The following is a 25,877-nucleotide window of genomic DNA, read 5'->3' on the forward strand; positions in this document are numbered from 1 at the left end:
TATTCATTTTTATACACACCGCCTTAGCGAAATCTAGTGCGATTGCTTGTTACTAAGAAAGCAGAATTAAAAAAACGTAAGGTTAAACTGCGTTTATGTTTACTACAAATACGTTGATTATTATTAGTTATTTGCTTGTTCAATTCGTACTTTTATCAGCAAGTCATTCGTTAAAATATCTAATGTTAGAGAAAAAAAGAGTATTGTCAAAAATATACTATTACTAGCTGTGCCCGCGGCTTCGCCCGCGTTGAAATTAGTGTGTCACAAAGTTTTGCCGGCAAACTTCCAGTGAAACACTCATCAAAATCGGCTTAGCCGTTCCGTAAACCTTCCTCTTGCCAATGGTGGAGCCCTCTACAATGGTGAAACCGCATGAAAATCCGTTCAGTAAATTTTGAGCGAATCGATCACATACACTTTTGGGGACTTTGTTTATAATACACTAACTGTTGCCCGCGATTACGTCCTCGTGGTTATGAAGATATGTATTACTATTAAGATGTTTAACGCAAATTATTTTTTTATTTCAGTCACTTGAAATGCTTATCAAACTGAGTAATTTTTTAAAAGGCACAATTTAGTATAATTTAATAGTTATTTTTAAAAAACCTCTCTACACACCACATTTTTGGTTTTATTTTCAGGCTGTATATTTTTCCTACAAACTATCAACCCAAATTAAACCCACTTAGCGATGGAGTATCGTAAAATCCGTTCTTAGCGGACGTCTGCTAACTATAATCTACATCCTTGCCAAACTTTATCTTTGTCCGACCTGGATGGATAGATCATCCAGCGGTTTTTGAGTTCTCGTGATGAGTGAGTCAGTGACCTTTCTGTTTTATATATATAGATTACGATGCATTATTTGGACACCTCCTCACCATCTATAGAGCATATATTTTAAATTTCAAGTCTCTTACTTCAAAAACATAAGGCTTTCATACAAACTTCCGACCCCCGTTTTATCCCCTTAGGAGTCGGTTTTCGTAAAATCAGTTCTTAGCGGATGTTTACGCTCCATAAGGAACCTACCTGCCAAATTTCAAGTTTGTAGCAGTTATAGTTTCGGAGGTTTCGTGATGAGTGTGTCAACCTACCATCTCCCGTTTTAACACCAAAAGAGAGTTGATTTCTAAAGATACATTATTTGGTCACCTTTCTACCATCTATAGAGCATACATTTAAAATTTCAAGTCTCTTACTTTAAAAACATAGGACTTTCATACAAACTTCCAACCCCGTTTTATCCCTTTAAGGGTCGAGTTTCATAAAATCAGCTCTTAGCGGATGTCTACGCTCTATATGGAGCCTTCCTGCCAAATTTCAAGTTTTTAGCTGTTATAGTTTCGGAGATTTCGTAATAAGGAAGTCAACCTACCATTCCCAGTTTTAACCCCAAAAAGGAGTTGATTTTTAAAGATACATTATTTGGACACCTTCTCACTATCTAAAGAGCGTACATTTTAAATTTCAAGTCTCATACTTCAAAAACATAGGACTTTCATACAAACTTCCAACCCCCTTTTTACCCCCTTAGCGGTCGAATTTCGTAAAACCCGTTCTTAGCGGATGTCTACGCTCTATATGGAGCCTTCCTGCCAAATTTCAAGTTTGTAGCTATTATAGTTTCGGAGATTTCGTGATGAGTGAGACAGCCTGCCATCCCCCGTTTTAACCCCAAAAGAGAGTTGATTTCTAAAGATACATTATTTGGACACCTTTTCACCATCTATAGAGCTTACATTTTAAATTTCAAGTCTCTTACTTTAAAAACATAGGACTTTCATACAAACTTCCAACCCCCGTTTTACACCCTTAGGGGTCGAGTTTCGTAAAATCCGTTCTTAGCGGATGCCTACGTCTTATAAGGAAACTACCTGCCAAATTTCAAGTTTGTAGGTCTAATAGTTTCGGAGATTTCGTGATGAGTGAGTGACCTTTCGCTTTTATATATATTATTATAGATTTGTTTAATGATATTATACTATTTATTAATTATTTTTAATGCATTATTTATTCAAAAATATTTGATTATTTATTTTACAATAGTACCCTAGTAATTGTGAGGATTTTAGGGGTTTTTGATTGGGAATTTAAGGGGGTACATTTTTGAAAGTTGGCAACAAACAATACTCCATCAGCTTCTTTTTGTTGCTTCACGCGCCGTTTGAGGACGTACTTGGTACGATTGCTAGTGAAGAGTCATAATTAAAGATGGGTCACGCTAACATTTGGTACTCCCACCCCCGTAGATACGGTCAAGGATCTCGTTCATGGTATGTATTAACTTTATTGTATATTTATTACTCGCTACTGTGATTCGACTATGGTTAGAACACGTGTTTAAAATTGTAACATGGTGCCTTTTCAGCCGCGCCTGCTCCAACAGACACGGTCTCATTCGCAAATATGGTCTAAATATTTGCAGACAGTGCTTCAGAGAGTACGCACATGATATCGGTTTCAAAAAAGTGAGTACATGCCATTTTATTACAAATAGTGACAAAACTAACCAAAATTTGTTTTATATGAAATAAATAGCAAACTAACAAATACAAACAAAATGATCTATTAACAATAAAACGATATGGTCTATTAAAATGTTAGTCACAGTAATTTGACAACACCAAATATCACTTCAATTTTTGTTTTGTATAATTCACATACTAGTAATTTCTAGTCAAGGTTATTTTAAATGAACCTAAATGTTTTTATGTCCCCTTTGTAAACCAGTTGTTCAAAATAAAAGTACCTTTAACAAAAATATCAAGTGAATTTGGTTTAATATTTTAAATGCCGCCTTGATTTTTAGTTTTTCTGTTTGGGCCATGGGGACACCATGTTGTCAACAAACAAATTTTTCCGTTAGTGTCAAGGGGAACACCACATGACCGCGAGCCAGAGTTAACTTAATAAATATGTCATATAGTGTAAGGAAAAATAAATAAGATCTTTAAGAATGGTTATATAATAGTACAATAAAAAGTTATCATAAAAATTTTGTAAATAAGGATTTTTAAACTGGCCCCATGGACTAAACAAGTGAGGCCCAACTGGTGTCCCCAATGGCGTTTAACGTGTTAACGAAGCTTGTCATAACAATATTGTTTGTTATTGTATTACATTATTTGTTTCTTAGTGTCCTGTTAAATGAATAACTGATTTGTAATGACTAACAACTTATAACACTATGATTTGTTCTCTGTAGAAATAACAAAGATAGCGGCACTTGATATTAAACATATAGGAGCACAAAACTATTTCATAAAGATTTTTCTAAAATTAATGGGACATGAAGATCATCATTTATCAATTGTTGCAGATTTGCATAATAATGAAATAAACATTAAATTTCTAAAAATGTTTATTTTCGTTTATTGCTTTCATTGAACATCATATAATTTATTTTTTACAAATATTGACAAAAAATATCCTGTTTTTCTATGTGGCATTAATATTTTGTCAGTTGGACCATGCATAATATTGAGGTAGGACACAGTAAGAAATATCTGGAGCAGCTAGACTGGGAAAGTATTCTGTAATGTGAGAGATACATTACAGATTAGATAAATAACTCTGCCCTCTAGTAGTGTTACTTTCCTCTGGTGAGTAGCCAGAGCTTCTGGTGAAGGAAGGGGGTAGGGTTGCTACACTCTACTATGCTCCTGGAGTTACTGGAGCCCTTTTTAATTTGTAATATTTAACTTAATACGGTCACTCGGGGTAACTTTGATTGACAAGGTAACTTTGACAGTCAAATCACAAAACTATTTTTTTATTTTTTACGTTGTCCACATTTAGTGCATAAAATTAAAGTTATAAAATTTGTTTACTTAACAAACTTCTTAGATGTACTCTCTGAAAATAAAGAATCTCTCAAAGTTAATGTCAAAAACTTCACTAAAAGTTCCACGTGCAATTTTTGTATTTTTCCAGTGGTAAACTTTTTAGATAACTCAAAAATTTTGCTACTATCAAGGTATGTAAAAACATAATACAACCTTTAATATTTTCTATGTGACATTGGCGAATTCATCTGTGCTCATTTGGCCCTATTGAAAGCCATTAACTCTAAAGTAGAAGAACCTTTAATATGTCTATCTTAAAATATCATCTGTGTCAAACTTAGAATAGATTATAACTTTGACACACAACAAAATCACCAGTTTTTGATACATATTATGATTTTTATAGATGTTAAATAACTTGAGAGTATGGAAACCAACCTGGGAGCACATATTAAATCAACTCTTGTGTCTCATATTTAACATTGTCAAAGTTAGCTAAAAAAATATCGTAATGATCTGTCAAAGTTACCCCGATTGACTGTAATAATTAATTAAATCAAGATAACTTTATTCAAATATTCAAAATCACTTTCGAATTGTAATTTTAAAAATTAGTTTTAATGATTACTATTTTTAAAAGAAAAGCTACCAATTCAGAATGTAGATTCTGCAGAGAAGAATCTGCAAGAAGTCACATCAGATGATACACGTTTTGCATTATACTTTCAGTGCAAATGTTTAAGCTGTGTACAGCCACCTGAGCCGTTATAAACTAATTAATGAAATGATTTCACTTTGGATGAATGAAAAAAATGGTCACATTATGTATACTACACATTAATATGTCCTTTTTCATTTAATATTTTAATATATATTTTTACTTTGTTTCAGCTCGACTAAGATGTGTTGGAGTTTTAGGTTAATAAAAATTTAATAACCCAAGATTTGTTTTTTTCTTAACCGACTTCCAAAAAAGGAGGAGGTTCTCAATTCGACTGTACTTTTTTTATGTATGTTACATCAGAACTTTTGACCGGGTGGACTGATTTCAACAAATTTTTTTTAATCGAAAGGTGGTGTGTGTCAATTGGTCCCATTTAAATTTATTTGAAAGAATTTAGTCACCCTCTCTCTTCCCGTGGGTGTCGTAAGAGGCGACTAAGGGATAACAAGGTTCCACAACCACCTTGGAACTTAAGAAGCCGACCGATGGCGGGATAACCATCCAACTGGTGGCTTTGAATTACACAGGCCGAAGACGGGCAGCAGCGTCTTCGGTGCGACAAAGCCAGTACTGCGGTCACCAACCCGCCTGCCCAGTGTGGTGACTATGGGCAAAACACATGAGTTCACGTTATTTTTGGCGTAAACTTGTGGAGGCCTATGTCCAGCAGTGGACTGTATAGGCTGTAATGAGAGTAATGAGAAATTTATTTGAGATCTAACAACTACTTTTCGAGTTATATCTAATAATGCGTTTTTAGTTGACGCTTTTTTCGTCGACTTACTTTCTACTGGATGTACCGATTTTGATAATTCTTTTTTTGTTGGAAAGGGGATATCCCTAGTTTAGTACCGTGATAAGGAACCCAGGATCTGATGATGGGATCCCAGAGAAATCGAAAACTTTTTACTGGGTGTACCGGTTTTGATAATTTTTAATTTAATCGAAAGCTGATGTTTATCATGTGGTCACATATAAATTTTATCAAGATCTGATAACTACTTTTTGAGTTATCTTTGATAACGCGTAGTTACTTGACCATTTTTTCGTCGATCTACGTTGTATTACTCGTCGATGAAATTGAAGTCGGTTTTTTTTTTCATTTGTGAGCAAACACAATTATTTGTCTTTTATGATACATAAGTTTCTCACCACCTTCAAAAAGAATTTAAAAAAATTTTAAAGCTAGAAAAGGTTTTAACCTTTTCTATAAATAATAATAATAATAAAACAACAAACAATATAAACATTTTTTAAAGAAAATTTATTATAAATAAAATTAATACATAATTTGAAATAAGTATAAAAAAGAGTTATGGTTACTCTGCAAGATGTATATAAGCTATGTACACATATTCACACCTACTCTTCATCGAGTTTCAGCAGCATCAACCAAATCTCTGTAAAGTAAAAATATTTAATTTTTAAAACTTAGCATTATAAATTGCTTAACCCTTTCCCGGCCGTCACCGTAATAATATTCCGTGTTTTGATGTTAGTACCTGTGGAGCTTATCCTGTCATATTACATTCAATTGTTTTGATGTCTAATTCTTATATAACTTAAACAGTAGGCTCATCATTCTGATACATAAAAATGAAATTTAAATTCAATTATAAACCCTGACACACTGTAATTTTACGTGGGCTAATGATGCTCTAGTAAAAACTAAATTAAAAAAAGCAATGGTTTTGAATTAATAAATATTTTAATGATGAATGTCTAGACTAAATTTCTTAAATTTTTTAATGTCTTTTTAAACATCTCATTTGGATAATGGACGAAGATTAAAGAAAATTACGAAATAAAAAAAAATCTTACGGATTAAAACAGAATCGTGCGATGCCGAAGAGCAATGTACATGAGCTACTATAATTATAACATCGAGAACAGTTATTCAGATTTCCCAACCCTAAAATTGTATGGCGCTGGGGACACGATTACTGTGACAAAATCTGACCAGGAAAGGTTAAATTTTTTAGAATTTAATGTTACAAATACAAAAATATACATACGACGGCAGCGCCGGTAAGAAGCGCAAAGAGACTTCTCTGTGGCGGCCGACAATGTTTTTTACCGCCCTCTGCACAGCATAAATTGGGGAAGCAGTCGACACTTGAACTGCACCGTTGTGGGAATGAATCGAACTGTGGTGGTGGTGTACATTGCAAGTACGACTCAAACATACGGACCGCTGCAAAATAGTTTTTAAGCTTCATACTTTCATATTTTTTTCATTGTATTAAGCTATGTATTCATTAGCAACATTTGACGACGCGGAACTTTTGCTTAGCAACGTTGCCAGTCTAATGGACGTTCAGTCACCAATAACATGTCGCCTGAAGAGCTAGTGTTGGTCTCACCTACGTTTGTTATAATATCATAGCATAAAAAAAGAGGAAAAAACTTTGGTGGGTTAGAAATTACTTAAGAAAGTTCCGCGTCGTCGCTCGACATGTTGAGATGCATGTTGAGCGTCACGTATTGCGAATCAAATGTTGCTAATGAATACATAGCTTTAGTTATGCCGTCGAGTTCTCGATAGTTGTGTATAAAATATCTTTAATTTTAAGTAAGTCTTACTACCAATGGACAATTTTCAGATATTAAGTGCTAAAATACGTAAAAATGTTTAAAAAATATATTTTTGACGGCTGATTCTAACGTAAGTTGTAGGAAATATTGTCAAGGATTAAAATTCCTAAATATCGTAGGAAAAAAAGTGCGTATGTACAAAGTACACATGTCAGAAGTGAAACTTCTTTGGCAAACTAATTTTTAAGTGTTATACAAATCTAGAGTTCCGTTCCAGCGCCATCTAGTTAGTTTGCAATGTAATTCTATCGATATTAATGTAACAACCTTTGTAGTTTCTATAGTACACGCTAGGTGGGTCTGTAGTTCGACAAAAACGTTGTACATCTTTGTGACGCAAATATTTTATTACTGCGTTTCATCCTTAACAATTTAACCCTCATGCGCCTAAAAAAGTTTCACTTCAAACTTATTTATTTCTATGATATTTTAGGAGACTATTTTAAGTCTGGATTCGTTCGTAAAAGAATCATCAAGCTTATATAAAGTTTAAATAAGTTCCCTAAAAAACATCTACCGTAATAAAATTACAATTTTAATCGTAAAAAAAATGCAAAATATTTTGTAAGGATAACATGTTATTACGTATAATTTTTATGTACTTTATTGAGCAGCTGAGATCGGAGAATCGACCGAGACGACTATATAAATGTTTAATCTATGACTGAGACTGTCGGCGTCGGCCTCAGCTATAGCGGGTAGTATAGGATTTGTAAAGAATTTGTCCATTAGACAATAAGAAATGTCTGGGGCGCCTGGGTTTTCAGATCATAATGGTGGTTAAGCCAACTTTAAAAAAAAGAAGATAGTACGAAGTTCGCCAGGCCAACTAGTTTTCAATGAATTAAACCAGCAGGCTATTGATCGGGCTCGTGTCACAATCACAAGGAAGAAAGTTGTTTAGCTTAGAATATCCGTTATTATTCAAAGGCGTTTAGTTATGTTTTCTTTAATAGCTTTGGAATAAGGAAAAAAAAAACATGATTGAGAACAAAATACTTAACTTAAAACGAGAAACCTGTCTGCATATATGTTATAGTTAATATAAGTTTATGATGTTAAATTATTTCTATATTCAAATACTTGAGTGAAACTAAGAGATTTCTTTTTGTTTCGAAAATTTAGGGTATAACAGCATTAACAGCCTTTCTTTTGAGAACAAATAACATGGAAAAAAATAGTAGTTACCAAACTAATTGAAACCTTTTGTTAATTTTTTGCGGTCAATTAGGTATACTAAAATGGTTAAAAAATTGAGACCATGACATTAATTTCCTAACTGGTCAAATAATTTAATAATAAGGTATCAATTATGCAAATTTAACAATTGTCTAATTTTTAACTGACTAAAAAAGGAGGAGGTTACTCAATTCGATCGTTATATATATACCTACAATATGTATGTTCAGGGATGACGTTGTCATTTATGAACCGATTTTGATTATTCTTTTACTGTTAGAAGAGAGATATCCCAAGTGTAGTACCATGATAAGGAAATCAGGATCTGATGATGTAATCCCAGAGAAATCGAGAGAAACCCTCGAAAATCGTAGTGACGACCAGTGCGTTTGTTAATTTTTTCGTCTACTTACGTTGTCGATGTAATTGCAGTCGGTTTTTTTTCGTTACGTTTTTTTAATCTTCGGCATTCGTGCAATAGACTACTTCTAACTTACGAGCTTCGATCCTGTTGGCGACGGGTACGAGGTCGAGGCGAGCGCGTCCTGTACGGCAATAAGACCGATTGCCATCAGGACAACACACTCGCGGCCAGCAGTCCGCATCGGTCTTGCAAGTCTGCACCTCAAACAGAAGTTCACCAAGCGGCGTCGATGGACATTCACGAGGGATCACACCAAGTAATGCTGGAAATTTGTATGTAATATTTAGACATATACTAGCTGACACTTCACACACACACACACTTCAACCTTCACACACTTCGCTTGGGTAAAAAAAATCCACCTAGAGGCACCGTAATCTATATCAATGTAAATCTTTCCGTATCTAAAACGTTAGGTACGTCAAAAGAACATCTATAAAAATAAATAAAATTGGAGTGTCTGTTTGTAATCTGTACTAATATTATAAAGCTGAAGAGTTTGTTTGTTTGTTTGAACGTGCTAATCTCAGGAACTACTGGTCCGATTTGAAAAATTCTTTCAGTGTTATATAGCCCATTTATCGAGCAAGGCTATATATCATTACTCTAAACTATTAGGAGCGGAGCACCAATGATGAATGTTTCAAAATTGGGATTTTTTCCTTTTGAGAGCTTCCGCTGCGTACGCTGCGTAAACAGTTAAAGTTTCGTTAGCCCAAAGTAACTATTCCACGCGGACAAAGTCGTGGGCAGAAGCTAGTATTAAAATAACCGCTCTTTACCAAATGCATATGGATGTATACACGGTACATATCCCAAAATAACATTTTTTATAATTTTTGTCTGTCTGTCTGTTTCGGCTAATCTCTGAAACGGCTGGACCGATTTTGACGGGACTTTCACTGGCAGATTTCTGATGTAATAAGGGGTATTAAGTTACCCCTAGGCTATATTTTTTTAGTTTTTTTTTGTATTTTATAACTCTGCGAACTAGCTTTTTTCGTTTGCCTGCAAGCACAATTATTTGTATATCTGAGGTTATAACAATATAAATACGCCGTAAAATTTAATTTTAGAGCTTGTAAAAAATGTAATAAATACATTCTTGATGGAGATTATGCTATACCTATGTATGTACAAAACAAATTATAAAGCTTAAATAAGAAATGCTATAATTTTTTAAATTACTAATGTTATTATTTCTACATAATCGAGAATTTCTTGTTAGGTTGATTTCTTTTAATAAATATTTGTGTCATACTTGCTGCATGGTTACGGCCGTAAAGAATATAGCCACCCTCTCTCTTCCCGTGGGTGTCGTAAGAGGCGACTAATGGATAACACAGTTCCACTAACACCTTGGAACCTAAAAAGCCGACCGATGGCGTGATAACTATCCAATTGCTGGTTTTGAAATACACAGGCCGAGGACGGGCAGCAGCGTCTTCGGCGCGACAAAGCCAGTCCTAAGGTCACCAACCTGCCTGCCCAGCGTGGTGACTATGGGCAACACACACGAGTTCACGCCATATTTGGCGCGAACTTGTGGAGGCCTATGTCCAACACTGGACTGTGATAGGCTGAAATGATGATGATGATGGTGATGATGTATACTTATTTGATTTGCATTGAATTACGATTGATGTTGTAAATAGTTAATTTATCATTTAATTAATTCTTTATACTTGAATGATTTTTTTATGTAAGACTATATGTATAGCTGCCCTTACAGACTTCGTTCTGTCAATAGTTAATAGTAAAAATTAAATTTGTCCACACAATTTTCGTTTTTTTTTTTTCATTTTTTTTTACTAAGTTTTAAAACTTTCCGTGGGCCTTAAGGAACATACAAAAAAATAAATTAGCCGAATTGGTCTAGCCGTTCTCGAGTTATGCGCTTAGCAACATTCATATTTATTTATATAAGAAGATATATAACATTAGTCGTTGTAAATGTTATAGCAATATGCATAAGTGTTATATAAAATGTGAGATTGTTACTTGCGGACAAGCCCAAGGGCTTTTGCAAGTAAATGTAGTGTACATGCTTTTCTTAATGTTACAAAAAATTTTAAGAAAATGTGCATTATAAGTCATATTAATCTATTCATTTTTCTATAACGTCATATTTTAGTTTCTATTTCCATTTTTTCGCTGGATTCTTATAAACGTTTGTTATTGGAAAGTATTGTTTTACGCATTTTTTATATCAATTTTTAATTTATTGTGTTACTATACTGTTTGTTTCTAAAATTATTAAAAAATAAACAATAATAATTACATTAAAGCTTTTGTGACCTTACTTTATTTAGGTATTATCGTAAGTAAAAAAACAAGTTAGGGAAACTTGTTATTAATTTCTTCTGCTACTACCTATATCTGAACTATCCATTCAAGGCTGCTTTTTTGTTAAATAGCTTCAAAAGAGCTTGTGCTACATACTAATTAAACTAAAAATAATATGTATGTGGTTAATTTAACGCTTCTCGCTTGTATCCGTCATGTTCTTGTGTAAAAGATTTAATTTTGTAATATATTTATTAGGACTTTATCGTCAAAGTAATAAAAATAAGTTACTGTATGAAAAATAGTTTTTTAATAATAGTTCTTTAAGCTTTAATGGTCAATCTTACAGACTATATTAACGAGCGTTATATTACGCCTTTGATACCTGGTATCTGCCAAATTATTGCCATGAGTTGAATTTCATATTTGGCCAATGCTTCAACCTGTGTTGGGAGCATGCGCTGAGAAACTTTCAGCTTTTATAAAATGACGAAGGTCTGGCCCTCACGGGCTCTCGGGTTAGGTATATATGTAATAATAACTATCAACGTCCCTACATATTTGACACTGAATACAGATTAAACAGAAGGAAACGTCTAGTGCAATATATATAAAAATGAATATAGAATCGTAAACTATACATTTGATCATGTCACGATTTTCAGCAGTGTTGTGCATGAGCCCACAAAGGTTTCTAAGTTTGTAAGACCGACAAATAAAAGCGTAGCAATGCGCGCAGGGTACAGCTAGTACATATAATTATATTTCTTCATTGTGAATGGTTCAGAAAAGTATTCTACGTCAATTTATATTTCCCAATTTGTAAAGGTTACGTTATAATTCATCAAGGTGTTATGTTTGATTTTAATATGCATATTATAATTGTAAAAAATTAAAAACTTAGTAAATCGTTGGTATTGATGTATGCCATTAAGTAGTATGCTATGTATGAGATTTCCTAAATGTATTTTAGGATAGATAGCAAAAGCATTATTTATGTTTTACTTATTTTAGTCATGGTGTTTTAATGCGGCTTCGAGTTTTCTCGTATGTTTTGCTTTTTATATAAAAGAGCGTTATATAATTGGCGTTTGTAGTTTTATTGCGTAAAGGAAATTATAGGATATATAGGATTTTTAGTACCTACCTGGGAATTTTCAAATTATCACATCACAATAAAAACCCCTCAGAGACGTGATGATACCAGGTGCGACTATCAGTAGTAACTTTGTCAAGTAAATAATGCGGCCCTTGAGGAGGTCACACTTTTAAATCGAAATTCCTTATAGACTAGTCCGTCCGCGCGGTTTTCCCGCGTTGGCGGTATTATTCCGCTTACATACAACACAATCTTTGTATGTTTTGTAGACTTAATGAGTTCAGTTATAGGTACAAACTATCAGTTCACAAGTTTCATTAAAATCGATAGTGTTTTCACACATAAATTTTTTAATAATTCTACGATAATTTGGTCACAAAAATAGATAAAAACGGTAGTTTGGTCACAATATAGGTACTGTGAAAAATATTAAATCCATTATATAAAATAAAGAACCTGATTCCATCTTAGTACCAACACTCTTTTGGACTGTACGATATTTTTCGACATTAATGAGCTTGTAAATGTAAAAAAGTAAAATATTTATTTCTTATATAACACTTACGTTGGTGTGATTGTTCTTTTACGGTGGGCCGCGGTGCTGGTACACCTTTCACGCACTGGCCTTGACAGCAAACTTGCCCGGGCCCGCTGCTAGCACGACACTGTGAATTCTTTTCACAAGGAATTGGGAACAGTATCGAAGTCGGGTTCTTCGGACACACTAGTTTCTGTGTATTTCCTGTTTAATAAAATACCTATTTATTAAAAATAATAATAGTTATCCCTTATCAACATAAAAATTATAAGATAAAAGGAAAGATGTAGGTACAAAATAAGAAGAAGTTTCACTTCTCCCGTGTGTGAATACACACACTTTTTTCGGTAAATACACACATTACGTTAGATAAGTACATTACAATACAGTGTTGTTAAGTGACCGTTCAATATGTCAGGTTCAATATCAATGCGTTATTTGATATACCTAACAACATTACGCTGAATAGTACCATTCCGAATTTAATGTCAATTTATAACAACTTAGCTATAACCCTAGATTTAATTTTGAATGTGTAAATATTTTTATTTTGTTTATAAACGTTTTTATGTTTTTTGTGGTATTGCAAAATAAGAAAACACGCACTAACGTAAAGAACATTGAGCTATTATAAGGAACGTACGTAGTATTATTACTAATGTACGTAGTACGTTATACTTTAATGGTAAATAAGCGTGAAAAAAAAATCAACTTCTCTTCTATCAGTCTGTATCTTATTATCTTTGAGCAACAGTGTTGATACTTTACATTGAAATGACACTGTTTTAAGAATTTGGTCTAATTCTAATATGGTCTACTTATGGAAGAGTACTTACCTATATTTTATTTATTGTGAATATATTATAAATTCCTTTTTAATAGGTCAATATACATAATGACCAACTTTTTAATTTGTACTGACTGATCGCTTTTATTTTGTATGAGTACTTTGAGTGCTGGGCACCTCTTTTGCCATGTAGGAGAAGGATCAGAGCTTAATTATTTTAATAAATTTTCGTCTTATTATTAAACCGTTACAAATACGAATAGGTATTTAAGCGTTTCTTTGTAATATGATGAAAATTATAGTTTAAATGATAATGCATACTAATACTGACTGTCTAATTGCTTAACGTAACTATCTCTTACGAGTATAAACTAACTAGTGATTTGCTTTACATAAAAGTTATCTAATAACGCTCGAGGCCCATAAGATTTTATACAAATATAATTATATAAAATGGCAACAATATTTTATTATTACCTATTTTAGATGGTACAGCCTTTGGCGTTGTTTGTATGGGCAGTAATTGTAGAAAAGGGCGCGGTGCTTCTGTTGAAGTCGTCGTAGTTGGCTTCGGAGTTGTGGTAGTCGTAGTCGTCGAGCTGGTGGTACTTGGAGTTGTAGTAGTTGTAGTAGTGGTAGTGGTGGTGGTAGTACTAGTGGTAGTGCTAGTGCTTGTGCTTGTGCTTGTACTACTGGGCTCTACACTACTCGCCTCCGTGGTTCTAGAATATTTTAGAATATGATCTGATGGATGATTATTAAAGAAGCCGAAGCGGGTGCTATTTTATTAGTCGAGTAATTAATTTAGCTTGATGACTTAAAATTTATTATTATTAATAAAAATCATACGAATTTTATTCACTGTTAGTAAGAAAAATTAAAATTAAATAAGTAACACGTGAACTGTTTATACCATGCAATAAAAACACGTGTAACATTTTATATTTATTGTTACAAGGAAATTAAAACAATAATTTAATTAATAAAAACGATATAAAACTTAAACGTAGATACCATTCACTTTCATACGTATTAACGAGGTGGCAATAACATTTTATCAAATTATGTAATTTATCAGAACTAGTTACGAAGAAAATCAATAAGGAACTTATGAAATATTAATTAAAATTGCTCATAATATGAACTTTATACTTAATTGTATAATTGACAAAGATAAAAAATACGTTAAAGAATATGTAGTAGGTAAGTATGAGTAGGTACACGAGTTATTTTATTTTTACAATTAATATTTCAAGTTAGTTTAGTAGGTAAATTAACTGTAGCTTCGAAGAATTACTAAATTAAGTAAAGGTACATATGGCAATACTAACGATAGATGTGAAACCCTATGGAAAAAATGTCATAAGCCTTACAAAAACATGGACAAATGCTGACCAAACTTTCATACCGAGAGAGATACCTATCATCTGAGAAGGCTATGAGATCTATGAGAATTAAAAGCCTTTTTGAATGTTGATAAGTTAATAATAGTGTTGTATCTCTATTATATTTAAATTAAATTTGTCATGATTTATTAGATATTCGTTACAAACTAGAATTGAGAATCAATCGTCATAGTTAATGCTTCAAAGCTTAAAAGTAATTAACAGCTCATCTGATATAATTTATTACCTTACATAATTATTTATCCTAGCTTTCTTGCCCTTCGACAGAAAAAATTAATTATATTTTGGTCTTTAGAAATCTCTGGGTGATAATAAAGAAATTTTATATTTACTGAGATATCTCGAAAAAATTAAGAGAATAGATCTCTTGAATTTCATCCTTTTACAAACATTGTAAGAATCCGTGCATCTATCTGCAATATTTCCACGAAAAAAAAAATAAACTTCGCTAGTTGTCCTTGATTAGAAAAGAGCCTTTGTCTATTTATGAGACATTTAGGTACAAGCAGCTGGAATTTAGTATTTTACGGTAAAATTTAAACTTGTCGACTTTGAGAAAAACCAGATAAGGTATTGTATTTAATACCAGTGATACCTACAACCATTTTCCGGTCTTTTACATAACGACTGACATACATTACGCCATAAATTACAGATCAATCCTCTAGGAGTGACAGTGCTTACATAATTATATATATATATATATAGGTATGTATAAACTATAACCTAACTACTCCTGTACTTTTCTGATAGTTTCTTTGAGTATAATTAAGACCCTTTACAACCTATAATGTGATACCTTACATTATACATATAACGGACTTTCTGCTGGGTATCTTAAGTTATAATGATGACTCGTTGGCGCAGCGGTCACAGCACAGGATGTTATGCTGGCGGTTGCGAGTTCGATCTCCGTTCACGACAGACCTTTGTATTGTCCATATAGATGTTTCTCGTGGTATGTATGTTTGTGCTTGTATATTGTGTGTTTCCGGACTCCCGACACATGAGAAAATCCTATTGGGTTTCCGTTGAGCTTGAAGCGTTTAGTTATTTTATTTATCTTTTCTATTTATTCGAGTACGTGCTTTTTAATTGAGTAACTTCCCCTTTTTGAAGTCGGTTAAAAATGGATTATAAACCCGCAATGTTTATAACAATACTTATGGCATTGTGATGTTGTTTCTAAAAGCTTTTTTATTTTAAATGGCACTTACCGTAATGCTGCTGCTTTAATCCCTCTGGTGCAAAATCCTTTGCAACAAAGATGCTGTTTTCCCATTACGGCGCATTCGTTATTTTTTCTACATGGAATGGGAAACAGATCTAACCAACCACTAGTCGTTCGTACTTTAGGACATTGCAGTGATTGACATTCACCTGTGAAATAAAGTAAGGAAGAGATGTTTTTATAATCATGATAGATATGATTAAATATAGATATATTTTTTTTTTGTAAAAAGGTTTTACAGTTAACAAATATTTAAATGACGTTTGTCACATAACTTTTATTGAAATGTCTTCTTATATACCTTTCGTTCATTAGGTATCGTATACATAATTGTTATTATTTTTATGTACTAATACCTTTCAATTGAAGTCGAGTAAAAAAATGGTGTTAACAAAGGAAGTGGACCTGCCAGAATTCACGACATTGACCGTGCCAGAGGTGGATTTGTCTACCGCAACGTTAATGTCGGCAGCTCCGTATCTTGGCAAGTATTGCGAAGCCATCAATAATGAATTTATGCTATGTAGATTTGAGTCTAATGATCCGCGAGCTTGCGTAGATCTTGGTAAAAAAGTTACAGCATGCACATTGCAATTATTTAGAAACATAAAAAGCAAATGCAAACAAGAGTTTGAACAGTATTCACATTGCGTCGATAAGAGTTCTGGTGATTTTTCATTGGCAAATTGCCGTAAAACCCAAGCAGTTTTCGACACGTGTATGAAAGAAAAATTGTGTATGGAGAGACCCGATTTTGGGTATTTTTGTCGTGCGAGGGTCCATAGCAGTCCTAGTGCTCCGCCGCCACCAGAGCCGTGCCCTTGTCAACCTAAAGTGCCAGATGAAACACCGTCTTTGCCTGATTGCAAGCCTCGTCCACCTGCCCGCTTCGGTGGACGATACTTTTGGATAACAGAATAGTATATTTATTGTTTACGTGTTACAACGGTAACATTTATTTATCTTAAAAATGTTTATCTTAAAAATATTTATCTTGCATGTTATTTTATTTTTAAAAAAAAGTGTGAGTACAATACGTTTATAATACGTTTAAAAAAAACTATGTTGCCTTAATAAATCCTACATAATGCGTGTACGTGTAGGTCGGTAATTAATTTCTACTGGGTCTTAATATTAATGCACTAAACAATTGAGATATTAACGTATTTCTTTCATAATGTAGGTAATGTAGTCATGCAATATTATACAAGATGTAAATGTTTAACGAATCGAAAGAAATTTAATATCATTTTATTAGTTGATCGTACCTAAATTTATTTTTAAAACGAATGTAAAAAGACGTAATCAATAAAATTACCTTACTTTATGCAACAGTTCAAGGTTTATAACCTTTCAAGTAGTCGTAGGATCATAAAAATATTAAAATAATATGTATTAACTCATAATTAATATGCGATTAGTCTAGAAAATTTAGCGAATAAGAGAGCGGACAGTCAGTATTTGTTACAATGAAGGTCATCGAAAATGCACCGTTAATAGGGCGAGCTAACTCAATGTCGAAAGCTGTAAGTACCTACTGCTTTTTACCTACTCACCTGGTTATGAACATTTAATAACATAATAACTTAAGAAACAAGTGAAACAAAAAGTGGTACCTATGTTGTAACATGCTAGCGCTTTATGTGACACGAATTTTTTTTAAGAGTTTTGTTTTAATGAAGAGAAAAACAACAAAACTAACTTTAATGTTGTTATTATATTTAAAGAGGTTGCTGTTTTGTTTTACTAAACTCCACCGACCGCGATAGAAACATGTTTTCTGTCACAAGTCGAATAATGTCCCATTGATTTTTATCGTGATTGTACATACTTAGTTTGGGGTAACGGAAACTACTAATAATGTAATGTACAGTACCCGCCAAAAATATTTAGTAGAACAGAAAATAAACATTTAATCTGTTCGCTGGCTATCTATGTTACATTTAAATATTTAATGTGTAGTGTTATAATAATTTTACGGTCGAAAGTTCAAGCCTGCACGAGCTCTGTTGAGTTTTTAGCATTTGGAGTTTTAGGACGTTAGTCATGTAATGGAAGTTTCTGAATGGAACCGACTACATTAAGCAAAAACAGAATTGTAAATGGATGATATAATATAAATAAATCTATATATACTTATACTATTCGCGAGAGAACGAAAGTAACCGACAAAGCCCACAGAATTAGCAAGTTGAAGTGGCAGTGGGCTGGTCATCTGTATCGCAGGACCGATGGCCGTTGGAGCAAACGGGTCCTGGAGTGGAGACCGCGTCTTGGCAAACGCAGTGGACGTCCTCCGGCTCGTTGGACCGACGATCTACGTAAGATCAGTGTGGGCTGGATGAGGTTTGCGGAAAACCGGGATGTCTGACTCGAACTTGGGGAGTCCTATGTCCAGCAGTGGACTGCAATAGGTTGAATTGACTGACTGATTGACTGACTAATAAGTATTACTTATACCTAATAGCATTATTAGTAGCCGATATTTATGTCATGTTATGATATTTAGATAAAACAAAGTTTAGGTGTCTTTTGAGAATAATATAATTCAAAATATTTATTTGGGGTATATGTGTCTGTCTGTCGATGTTCCATCATCACGCATAAACCGCGGAAGTATAAGTATTAAATGCGGTTTGCGTTTGCTTTCAAACGAAAAAAATCGACATCAATTGATGACGACAAATACTTAATACAACGTAAGTAGTAAAAAACTAATCAATTAAATACGCATTATTAGAGATAATTCAAATATCGTCAGATCTAAGGAAATATTGAAACCGGCGGAGGAATCCTATAGCTGCGAATAATTTGCGACTTAACTTTTGTGAATTCTTAATATTCAGACTGTGTTTATTTTTAACCGACTTCCAAAAAAGGAGGAGGTTCTCAATTCGACTGTATTTTTTTTTTTTTTTTTTATGTATGTTACATCAGAACTTTTGACCGTGTAGACCGATTTCGACAAATTTTGTTTTAATCGAAAGGTTTTGTGTGCCAATTGGTCCCATTTAAATTTATTTGAGATCTAACAACTACTTTTCGAGTTATATCTAATAATGCGTTTTTACTTGACGCTTTTTTCGTCGACCTACGTTGTATTATACCGCATAACTTTCTACTGGATGTACCGAATTTGATAATTCTTTTTGTTGGAAAGAAGATATCCCTAATTTGGTACCGTGATAAGGAAACCAGGATCTGATGATGGGATCCCAGAGAAATCGAGGGAAACTCTCGAAAATCCGCAATAACTTTTTACTGTGTATACCGATTTTGATAATTTTTAATTTAATCGAAAGCTGATGTTTATCATGTGGTCACATATAAATGTTATCGAGATCTGATAACTACTTTTTGAGTAATCTTTGATAACGCGTAGTTGCTTGACTATGTTTTTGTCGATCTACGTTGTATTACTGTTGATTTAATTGAAGTCGGTTTTTTTTTTCGTTTGCGAGCAAACACAATTATTATTTTTTTTTAATAAAAACAAAGGCAAGTGAACGGGATTGTAACGTTTACGTATTTGCTATTTTTGGAGCGAAATGGTTTAACAACTGTTACCTATTATTAGTTTGAGAGCGGTTAAGAATCTTCTATTTTAAACCAATGATGCTCTAAGGTTGCAATTCTTGCGACACTACTTACCTATGTATCGTAAGAAGAAATAATTTCAATTATAATATGAAGTTCACGCCTAACGATATTTCGAAAAAGTAACTTTATTAATTGATTTAATTAGATGATAGGCTGATATATTAGAAGATAGGTGTTCGTATTAAACGTAATTTAAATATTTAATGAAACAACTTTTTTCGGATTTTATCGCGGTTTATTATTAACTTTTGATTCCCGACGTTTCGGATACTTTACAGCAACCATGGTCACGGGAGGACTGAGTCCTGAGTGCTGAGTCCAAAAGTTAATAATAAACCGCGATAAAATCCGAAAAAAGTTGTTTCATTAAATGAGTAAAATTCGCGTAAACATTAGAAAACAATATTTAATTTAAATAGTTTATCTATTACTACTTATATATTATACTACTTATATATTATACTACTTATATATTATACTACTTATATATTACTACTTATAGGGTACTTATTACGAAACATATAATGATACTGAAGCTTTTAAGCGAACCTTCCATCCATAAAAACAAATATTTACAAATCTGTGTGATAAACATTTACACATACCGTTATTTAAGCGTTTTCCCAAATTATCCAATTTTCTGTTTTTTTTTTCAGTTCGTTAAAAAAACATGTTTTAAAATGTGGGATGACTGGATTTGTATCCTTTTTGTAGTAAGACAAAGTCATAATTAGTAGGAGAGTAAGGATATATATAGATCTTTGACTAGTAGTTGCCCGCGGTTTCGCATACGTAGAAATTGATAATATTTACATAGAGAGGCTAAAGTAGCGTATAATCATTATATTTATGTTTCACCTTTTGTGCGTTAGAACCACCAGACTGCTAGCAAAGCTTGCTCTCAATCACGCTTCATGGAACAATCGTGCCAAAAAAAGTTTTTCCTTAAGTTTAGGTAGGATAGGATACTTATTTATGTTAGGTATATTCCTGAATAAAACGTCATGCTTCAATTTAAAAAAATATGATGGAAAAAGGTAGATTGGGGATAGGGGTTGAAAGTATCACCTTACTCCCCAAGTCAAGCGTGCGTAAAGAAGTTTTGCTTCAAAAATTAAGGACTTTTATGAAGTCTTTCTGAGCCATTAGACATTCTTAATGCGGCTCTATTACCCAAATTTGTTCTTAGAGGACGTCTACTAACTATTAACTACCTATCTGATAAATTTCAAGTTCAAAGCACAAAAAAAGGATTTTTGTAAAAACTTGTAAAATCCGTTATTGGTGGACGTCTACAAAAACTACCTTTTTGTCAAATTTTTAGTTCATAGCACAAACATGAAGAAATTTTACAAAAATTTTCGACAGCTCTTAGATGCGGTCATATAATCGCGAGATTCGCTCTTAGCGGACGTCTACTAACTATGAAACATCTTTCTGTTAAATTTCAAACTTGTAAGCCGTAGAAATATTTTTTTTGCTTTGTTAGTACAAAAATTACACCCATCATAATACACAGTATCAGATCCAGTAGCTACGTTAAGGTACGTCGCAGTCAATATTTGTTTGTTATACTCTAATAAGGTAAAACATAGATGCGTCCTCTGCCCCTAGATTGCCTGGAAGAGATCGCTTTTCAGCGATAAGGCCGTCCTTTGTACTTTATGATACTTTGTTAAAATCAATCTGATATGTATTGTTTCTGTTTTGGTGTACAATAAAGTGTATTGTTATGTTATTGTTATGTTATGCGTACTTATGCACGCTAGCCAAATAGTAAAAGAGCGGAATTTTTATGTTATCTTTTGGCGTTGACCGGAATTACGCTCAATGCATGCGTTAAGCATCGTCTTTGAAAACGCAACAGTTAACTTCTTTTTGCAAAATAATTGCATTCTTGTCTGAAAAATATTTAAAAAAATGGTAAAAATACTGTTTTCTGTTAAGGTTTTGAGCAATAAATTTTTGTACTCATGCCATTTCTAAGTTTTCTTCTGGATTTTTTTTTCGCAACACTTCTTGGCATAGTTAACATCAACGCCCGTCGTAAACAGCTTCATGGCTTTGGTGTTACTTACTTTTATTACGATCTTCAGCAAAGTGTTGTGCATGAACCCACAAAGGTTTCTGAGTTAGTACGACCATAAAAAAGCGTAGCAACGCGCGCAGAGTACAACTAGTTTCAAATAAGAAGTAAACAACTTATTAATCAAGAACATTATCATAAGTGAGGCCAAGATGGTTATACATGTGAATAAATGATCATAGGTGAGGCTAAGATTGTTACTGTGAATGAAAGCAATTGAAGCCAAAAATATTATTTTTACTTTATTATACTATGTTTGATTTAATTGTCTAACTCGAAGTTGACAGTTTTTTATTCATAAAAAAACAAAATATACTTTTTTCTCATACTTAATTCTTTAAAACATTTAAAAAAAATTTAAAAAATAAGAAAAACGAGTGTGCTTTAGACCACACGACTGAAGTAAAACTTCTTTAGCTCCTACAATAATATACGAAACGTAGCTCTCTCTTTCTATCTTCAGTAGCTTATATCTCCCTCTCAACTTCCGTCACCTCGCCTGAGTAGACTATTCATAACGCTCTCGTCACGATTTCACCAGCTTACTCCCCAAGTCACCCCGCGAGCGTAAATGAGTAAACTACATTTTAAACTAACACAACAATAATCACAATGAATTATGGCAATATTAATAGTTTACCTGCGTTTGGTATTATATCATATACAACTCTTACATAACTTTTTCTGAGAAATACTCGTTGCTAAACACGTTTCTTAGTTTAAATTATTAGCATTAAGAAACGACTTAAAAGATTAAGTATAAATATCTTTATTGTAATTTACATAAATCTATATTTCTGTATTTAATAATATACCTTTAAATAAAAGTAAATGGTCGAATTTATATGTACCTATGTGGCCAACTTCCGAGCGATGGCATTGAATCTGATAAAAAAAAAATGTATTGTTTGTTATTGCATGACGAGGTTTATACAAAAGAAAATTGAAAAGTTTTCGATATAGAGCCGTATGCTTGTTTGGTGATTCAGTTGTGTATAAAAATGTTCGTGCATAAAAAGTACACATGTCAGAAGAGAAACTTATGTGGCAAACTAATTTTTAAGTCTCGTTTATATTTATACAAATCTAAAGCTTTAGATTTCCGTTCCAGCGCCACCAACAAAAACGTTGCCCCGTTTCATCAAAACGTTGCCGTCTCATTCGTAAAATTTTTTACCCTCATGCGCCTAAAGAAGTTTCACTACAAAAAAAAAAAAAAAAATTTACACGTAAAAATATTCACTGTAAAATATTGAAGAATGTTTCAGCCTTCATGTTCAATCAGCTTACTAACTTACTAAGAAGTTAATAGTTTTATGACATAATAAAAACAACAGCTTATTTCGATAAGTTGTTCTCGCGTTATTTTACTAAGTATCATCCGTACATCCGAAACGTTACCATCCAATAAAATATTTTTTTTAGATTATTTTTACTATAATCGTATGATAATTGTATTAAAAAAGACAGAATTTCTAGCTTGATGTGTATTCTGTATAAAAGAGTACTTTATAGTTAGTAAATTCATGCATTGTTTTAAAAATATAGACTTATAGAGGTTTAAGAGTAAGCGCTAATAAATCTATAATTGTAAACATTATGACATTATTTTAACATTATTGGGTGACCGTTGCTGAACAAATCAGGCAAACTTTACAAACAAGTGTCGTAAAAAGCACTTTAAGGAAAAGAATGCGCTTTTGTACTCGTAATGAAGGGTCCTACATTGAAAATGAATTAAAATAACATCATGTAAGTCTTCTTCTTCGTCGTTTCCTCATTGCTGAGGATCGTCACCACATACATATATGATTTTTCACTGAACACGGTCATGTAAATAAAGATAGTTAAAAAATTATAATATTGATTTTTTATTTATTATGACTTTTATATGACTCAATGTCGCCGTGTCGTTCAGAGCAGGCCATGTCCCCTAAAACTGACCATAATTTGAATTTCGTGCCTTGTGACCAAGTGTAGAGTCCTGCTGGAAAGTCCACGGTATAATTTTAAAAAGTATATTGCTGAAAGGTTTCACAACATGATCCAAGACTGTATCTTGATACACTTTGGCTGAAATTTTCACTCCTTTTTCACAAAAATGTAGTTTTGTGACTACTTGATAAGACACGCCCCATCAAACCACCACTGTCGCAGGATGATGACCACGTTGTACCTTTCCGACAACTTGAGCAAAACTGTGAGCGTACACTTTATCATTTTGCTTATTGTAGTGTTCTTCAATCCCGAAAATTTTTTCATCGGTAAAGAATATTTCTGTGCCTTTCACCTGCGTATAGCGATAGAAGGCGTTTTGATCAATCCACTCTCTTTAATTGTAAAGATTGATTTAGGGCTTGTCCTGTATATCGGCGATAAGTACCGAGCTTCAGGTCTTGTTTTATAATACGCGACAGAGTCCTAGCGGAATCTAACTAGAATCTTCATTTCTCGCGATAAGATTTTTTGCTTCCTAATGGGGTTTCGACGAATTCTAGCTTTGACAGCATTAACAGCCTTTGTAGTTCTAACAACACGCAGCCGCCCGTCTTCGATAGACGAAGTATTGCTGTATCTGTTGATAGTACGATATACGAACATACGGCTGATATCAAGCTTTTGAAGTGTCTGAAATATGATCGACGGCTCCATACCCACTTTGTGCAAGGCGATCACTGCAATCCTATTTTCTTTAACACCCCATCCATATTGTAATTTGATAATGTACACGAAAAAATATGTGAAATGGCGCAAAATCGAAATAAGTTTTTAAAATAATATACGTGTTCTGATTTCATAATAATTAAAAGAAAAGTTTTTATGTAACAGTATTTATGGCCAGACTAGTTATATTTGTCAAAGAATAATTGTGCTTGCTCGCAAACACAAACAATCGACTTCAATTACATCGACAAGTAATACAACGTGGGTAGAAAAAAAATAGGCAAGTAAATACGCATTATCAAAGATTACTCCTCGACAGTGCCCCTGGCACAACTGAAAGCCATTAAGCCCAATAATAATAATAATAATAAGATTACTCCAAAAGTTATAATCAGATCTCGATGAAATTTGAATGTGACCACAGGATAAACATCGGCTTTCGATTAAATTAAAAATCATCAAAATCGGTACACCCAGTAAAAAGTTATGCGGATTTTCGAGGGTTTCTCTCGATTTCTCTGGGGTCCCATCATCAGATCCTAGTTTCCTTATCATGGTACCACACTTAGGATATCTCCTTTCTAACAAAAAAAGAATAATACGAACGTTACGACGAAGTTATCCCCGAACATACATTAAAACAATACAAATATATAATATAAGTACAATACTATTTACTTTAAGACGACCGTGTGCCTGTGCGTGTGCGTGTGCGTGTGCGTGTGTCTACGTGTGTGTGACAAGGATTTTTCAAGGGTAAAAAGTGTTAATTCAATTAGATTCATGAAATCGACCCTTAATCATATCTTTTGTGCTAATTTTATTGTTGATGAAGTCTTGACCCCTAGACGGAATTGTCATTCATTAATCATAGCCCTTCCCAAATTTCTCTTCCTAGATTTTTTTATACTCAAAATATTATATAGATGTCAATTGATTATTTCGCAAATGGTTTCAATGAAATCGTTTTAAATAAATTTGCGTAAACAATAAAAACATGTTATGTGATTATTATTATGTAAAGTGATGACACACACAGATAATGTGTTTCCAGATGCGATCCAATCATAGATAATTAATGAAACGATTTAAAAACCTCCTCCTTTTTTGAAAGTTGGTTAAAAATTAAAACGGACGTGTAATAAATTTTCTTGAAGATTCTTTGTCGTTAAATTTCATAACAGACTTTTTAACCGACTTCCAAAAAAGGAGGAGGTTCTCAATTCGACTGTATTTTTTTTTTTTTTATGTATGTTACATCAGAACTTTTGCCCGTGTGGACCGATTTCGACAAATTTTGTTTTAATCGAAAGGTGTTGTGTGCCAATTGGTCCCATTTAAATTTATTTGAGATCTAACAACTACTTTTCGAGTTATATCTAATAATGTGTTTTTACTTGACGCTTTTTTCGTCGACCTACGTTGTATTATACCGCATAACTTTCTACTGGATGTACCGATTTT

At 33.1% G+C, this 25,877-nt stretch overlaps 3 protein-coding genes across 3 annotated transcripts; 2 read left to right on the plus strand and 1 right to left on the minus strand.

The window, feature by feature from the left end:
- Positions 1–2,116: 2,116 nt before the first annotated feature.
- On the plus strand, positions 2,117–4,736 carry LOC123662000 (40S ribosomal protein S29). Its single transcript, XM_045596899.1, has 3 exons — positions 2,117–2,282; positions 2,378–2,477; positions 4,686–4,736. Exons 1-3 carry the CDS (start codon positions 2,221–2,223, stop codon positions 4,692–4,694), a joined length of 171 nt encoding a protein of 56 aa, XP_045452855.1. The 5' UTR covers positions 2,117–2,220; the 3' UTR covers positions 4,695–4,736.
- Positions 4,737–5,761: 1,025 nt separating this feature from the next.
- Positions 5,762–24,781, minus strand: LOC123662101 (mucin-5AC; the record flags this gene model as incomplete). Its single annotated transcript, XM_045596988.1, has 7 exons — positions 5,762–5,918; positions 6,534–6,712; positions 8,790–8,978; positions 12,667–12,843; positions 13,904–14,148; positions 16,050–16,212; positions 24,748–24,781. Coding segments are annotated over 7 exons (999 nt in total), but the record flags the coding sequence as incomplete, so codon positions are not given.
- On the plus strand, positions 16,445–17,038 carry LOC123662100 (NADH dehydrogenase [ubiquinone] 1 alpha subcomplex subunit 8-like). The gene has a single exon (XM_045596987.1). It carries the CDS (start codon positions 16,445–16,447, stop codon positions 16,982–16,984), a length of 540 nt encoding a protein of 179 aa, XP_045452943.1. The 3' UTR covers positions 16,985–17,038.
- Positions 24,782–25,877: the final 1,096 nt, after the last annotated feature.

This window comes from Melitaea cinxia, chromosome 18, assembly GCF_905220565.1.
Source record: "Melitaea cinxia chromosome 18, ilMelCinx1.1, whole genome shotgun sequence".
Taxonomy (NCBI): domain Eukaryota; kingdom Metazoa; phylum Arthropoda; class Insecta; order Lepidoptera; family Nymphalidae; genus Melitaea; species Melitaea cinxia.

Excerpts from the sequence above, each read along its gene's own strand:
- LOC123662000 (XM_045596899.1), top strand. The coding sequence starts at position 2,221 with ATGGGTCACGCTAACATTTGGTACTCCCACCCCCGTAGATACGGTCAA. Across the intron at positions 2,283-2,377 it reads GGTCAAGGATCTCGTTCATG|CCGCGCCTGCTCCAACAGAC; the intron begins GTATGTATTAAC and ends GTGCCTTTTCAG.
- LOC123662100 (XM_045596987.1), top strand. The coding sequence starts at position 16,445 with ATGGTGTTAACAAAGGAAGTGGACCTGCCAGAATTCACGACATTGACC.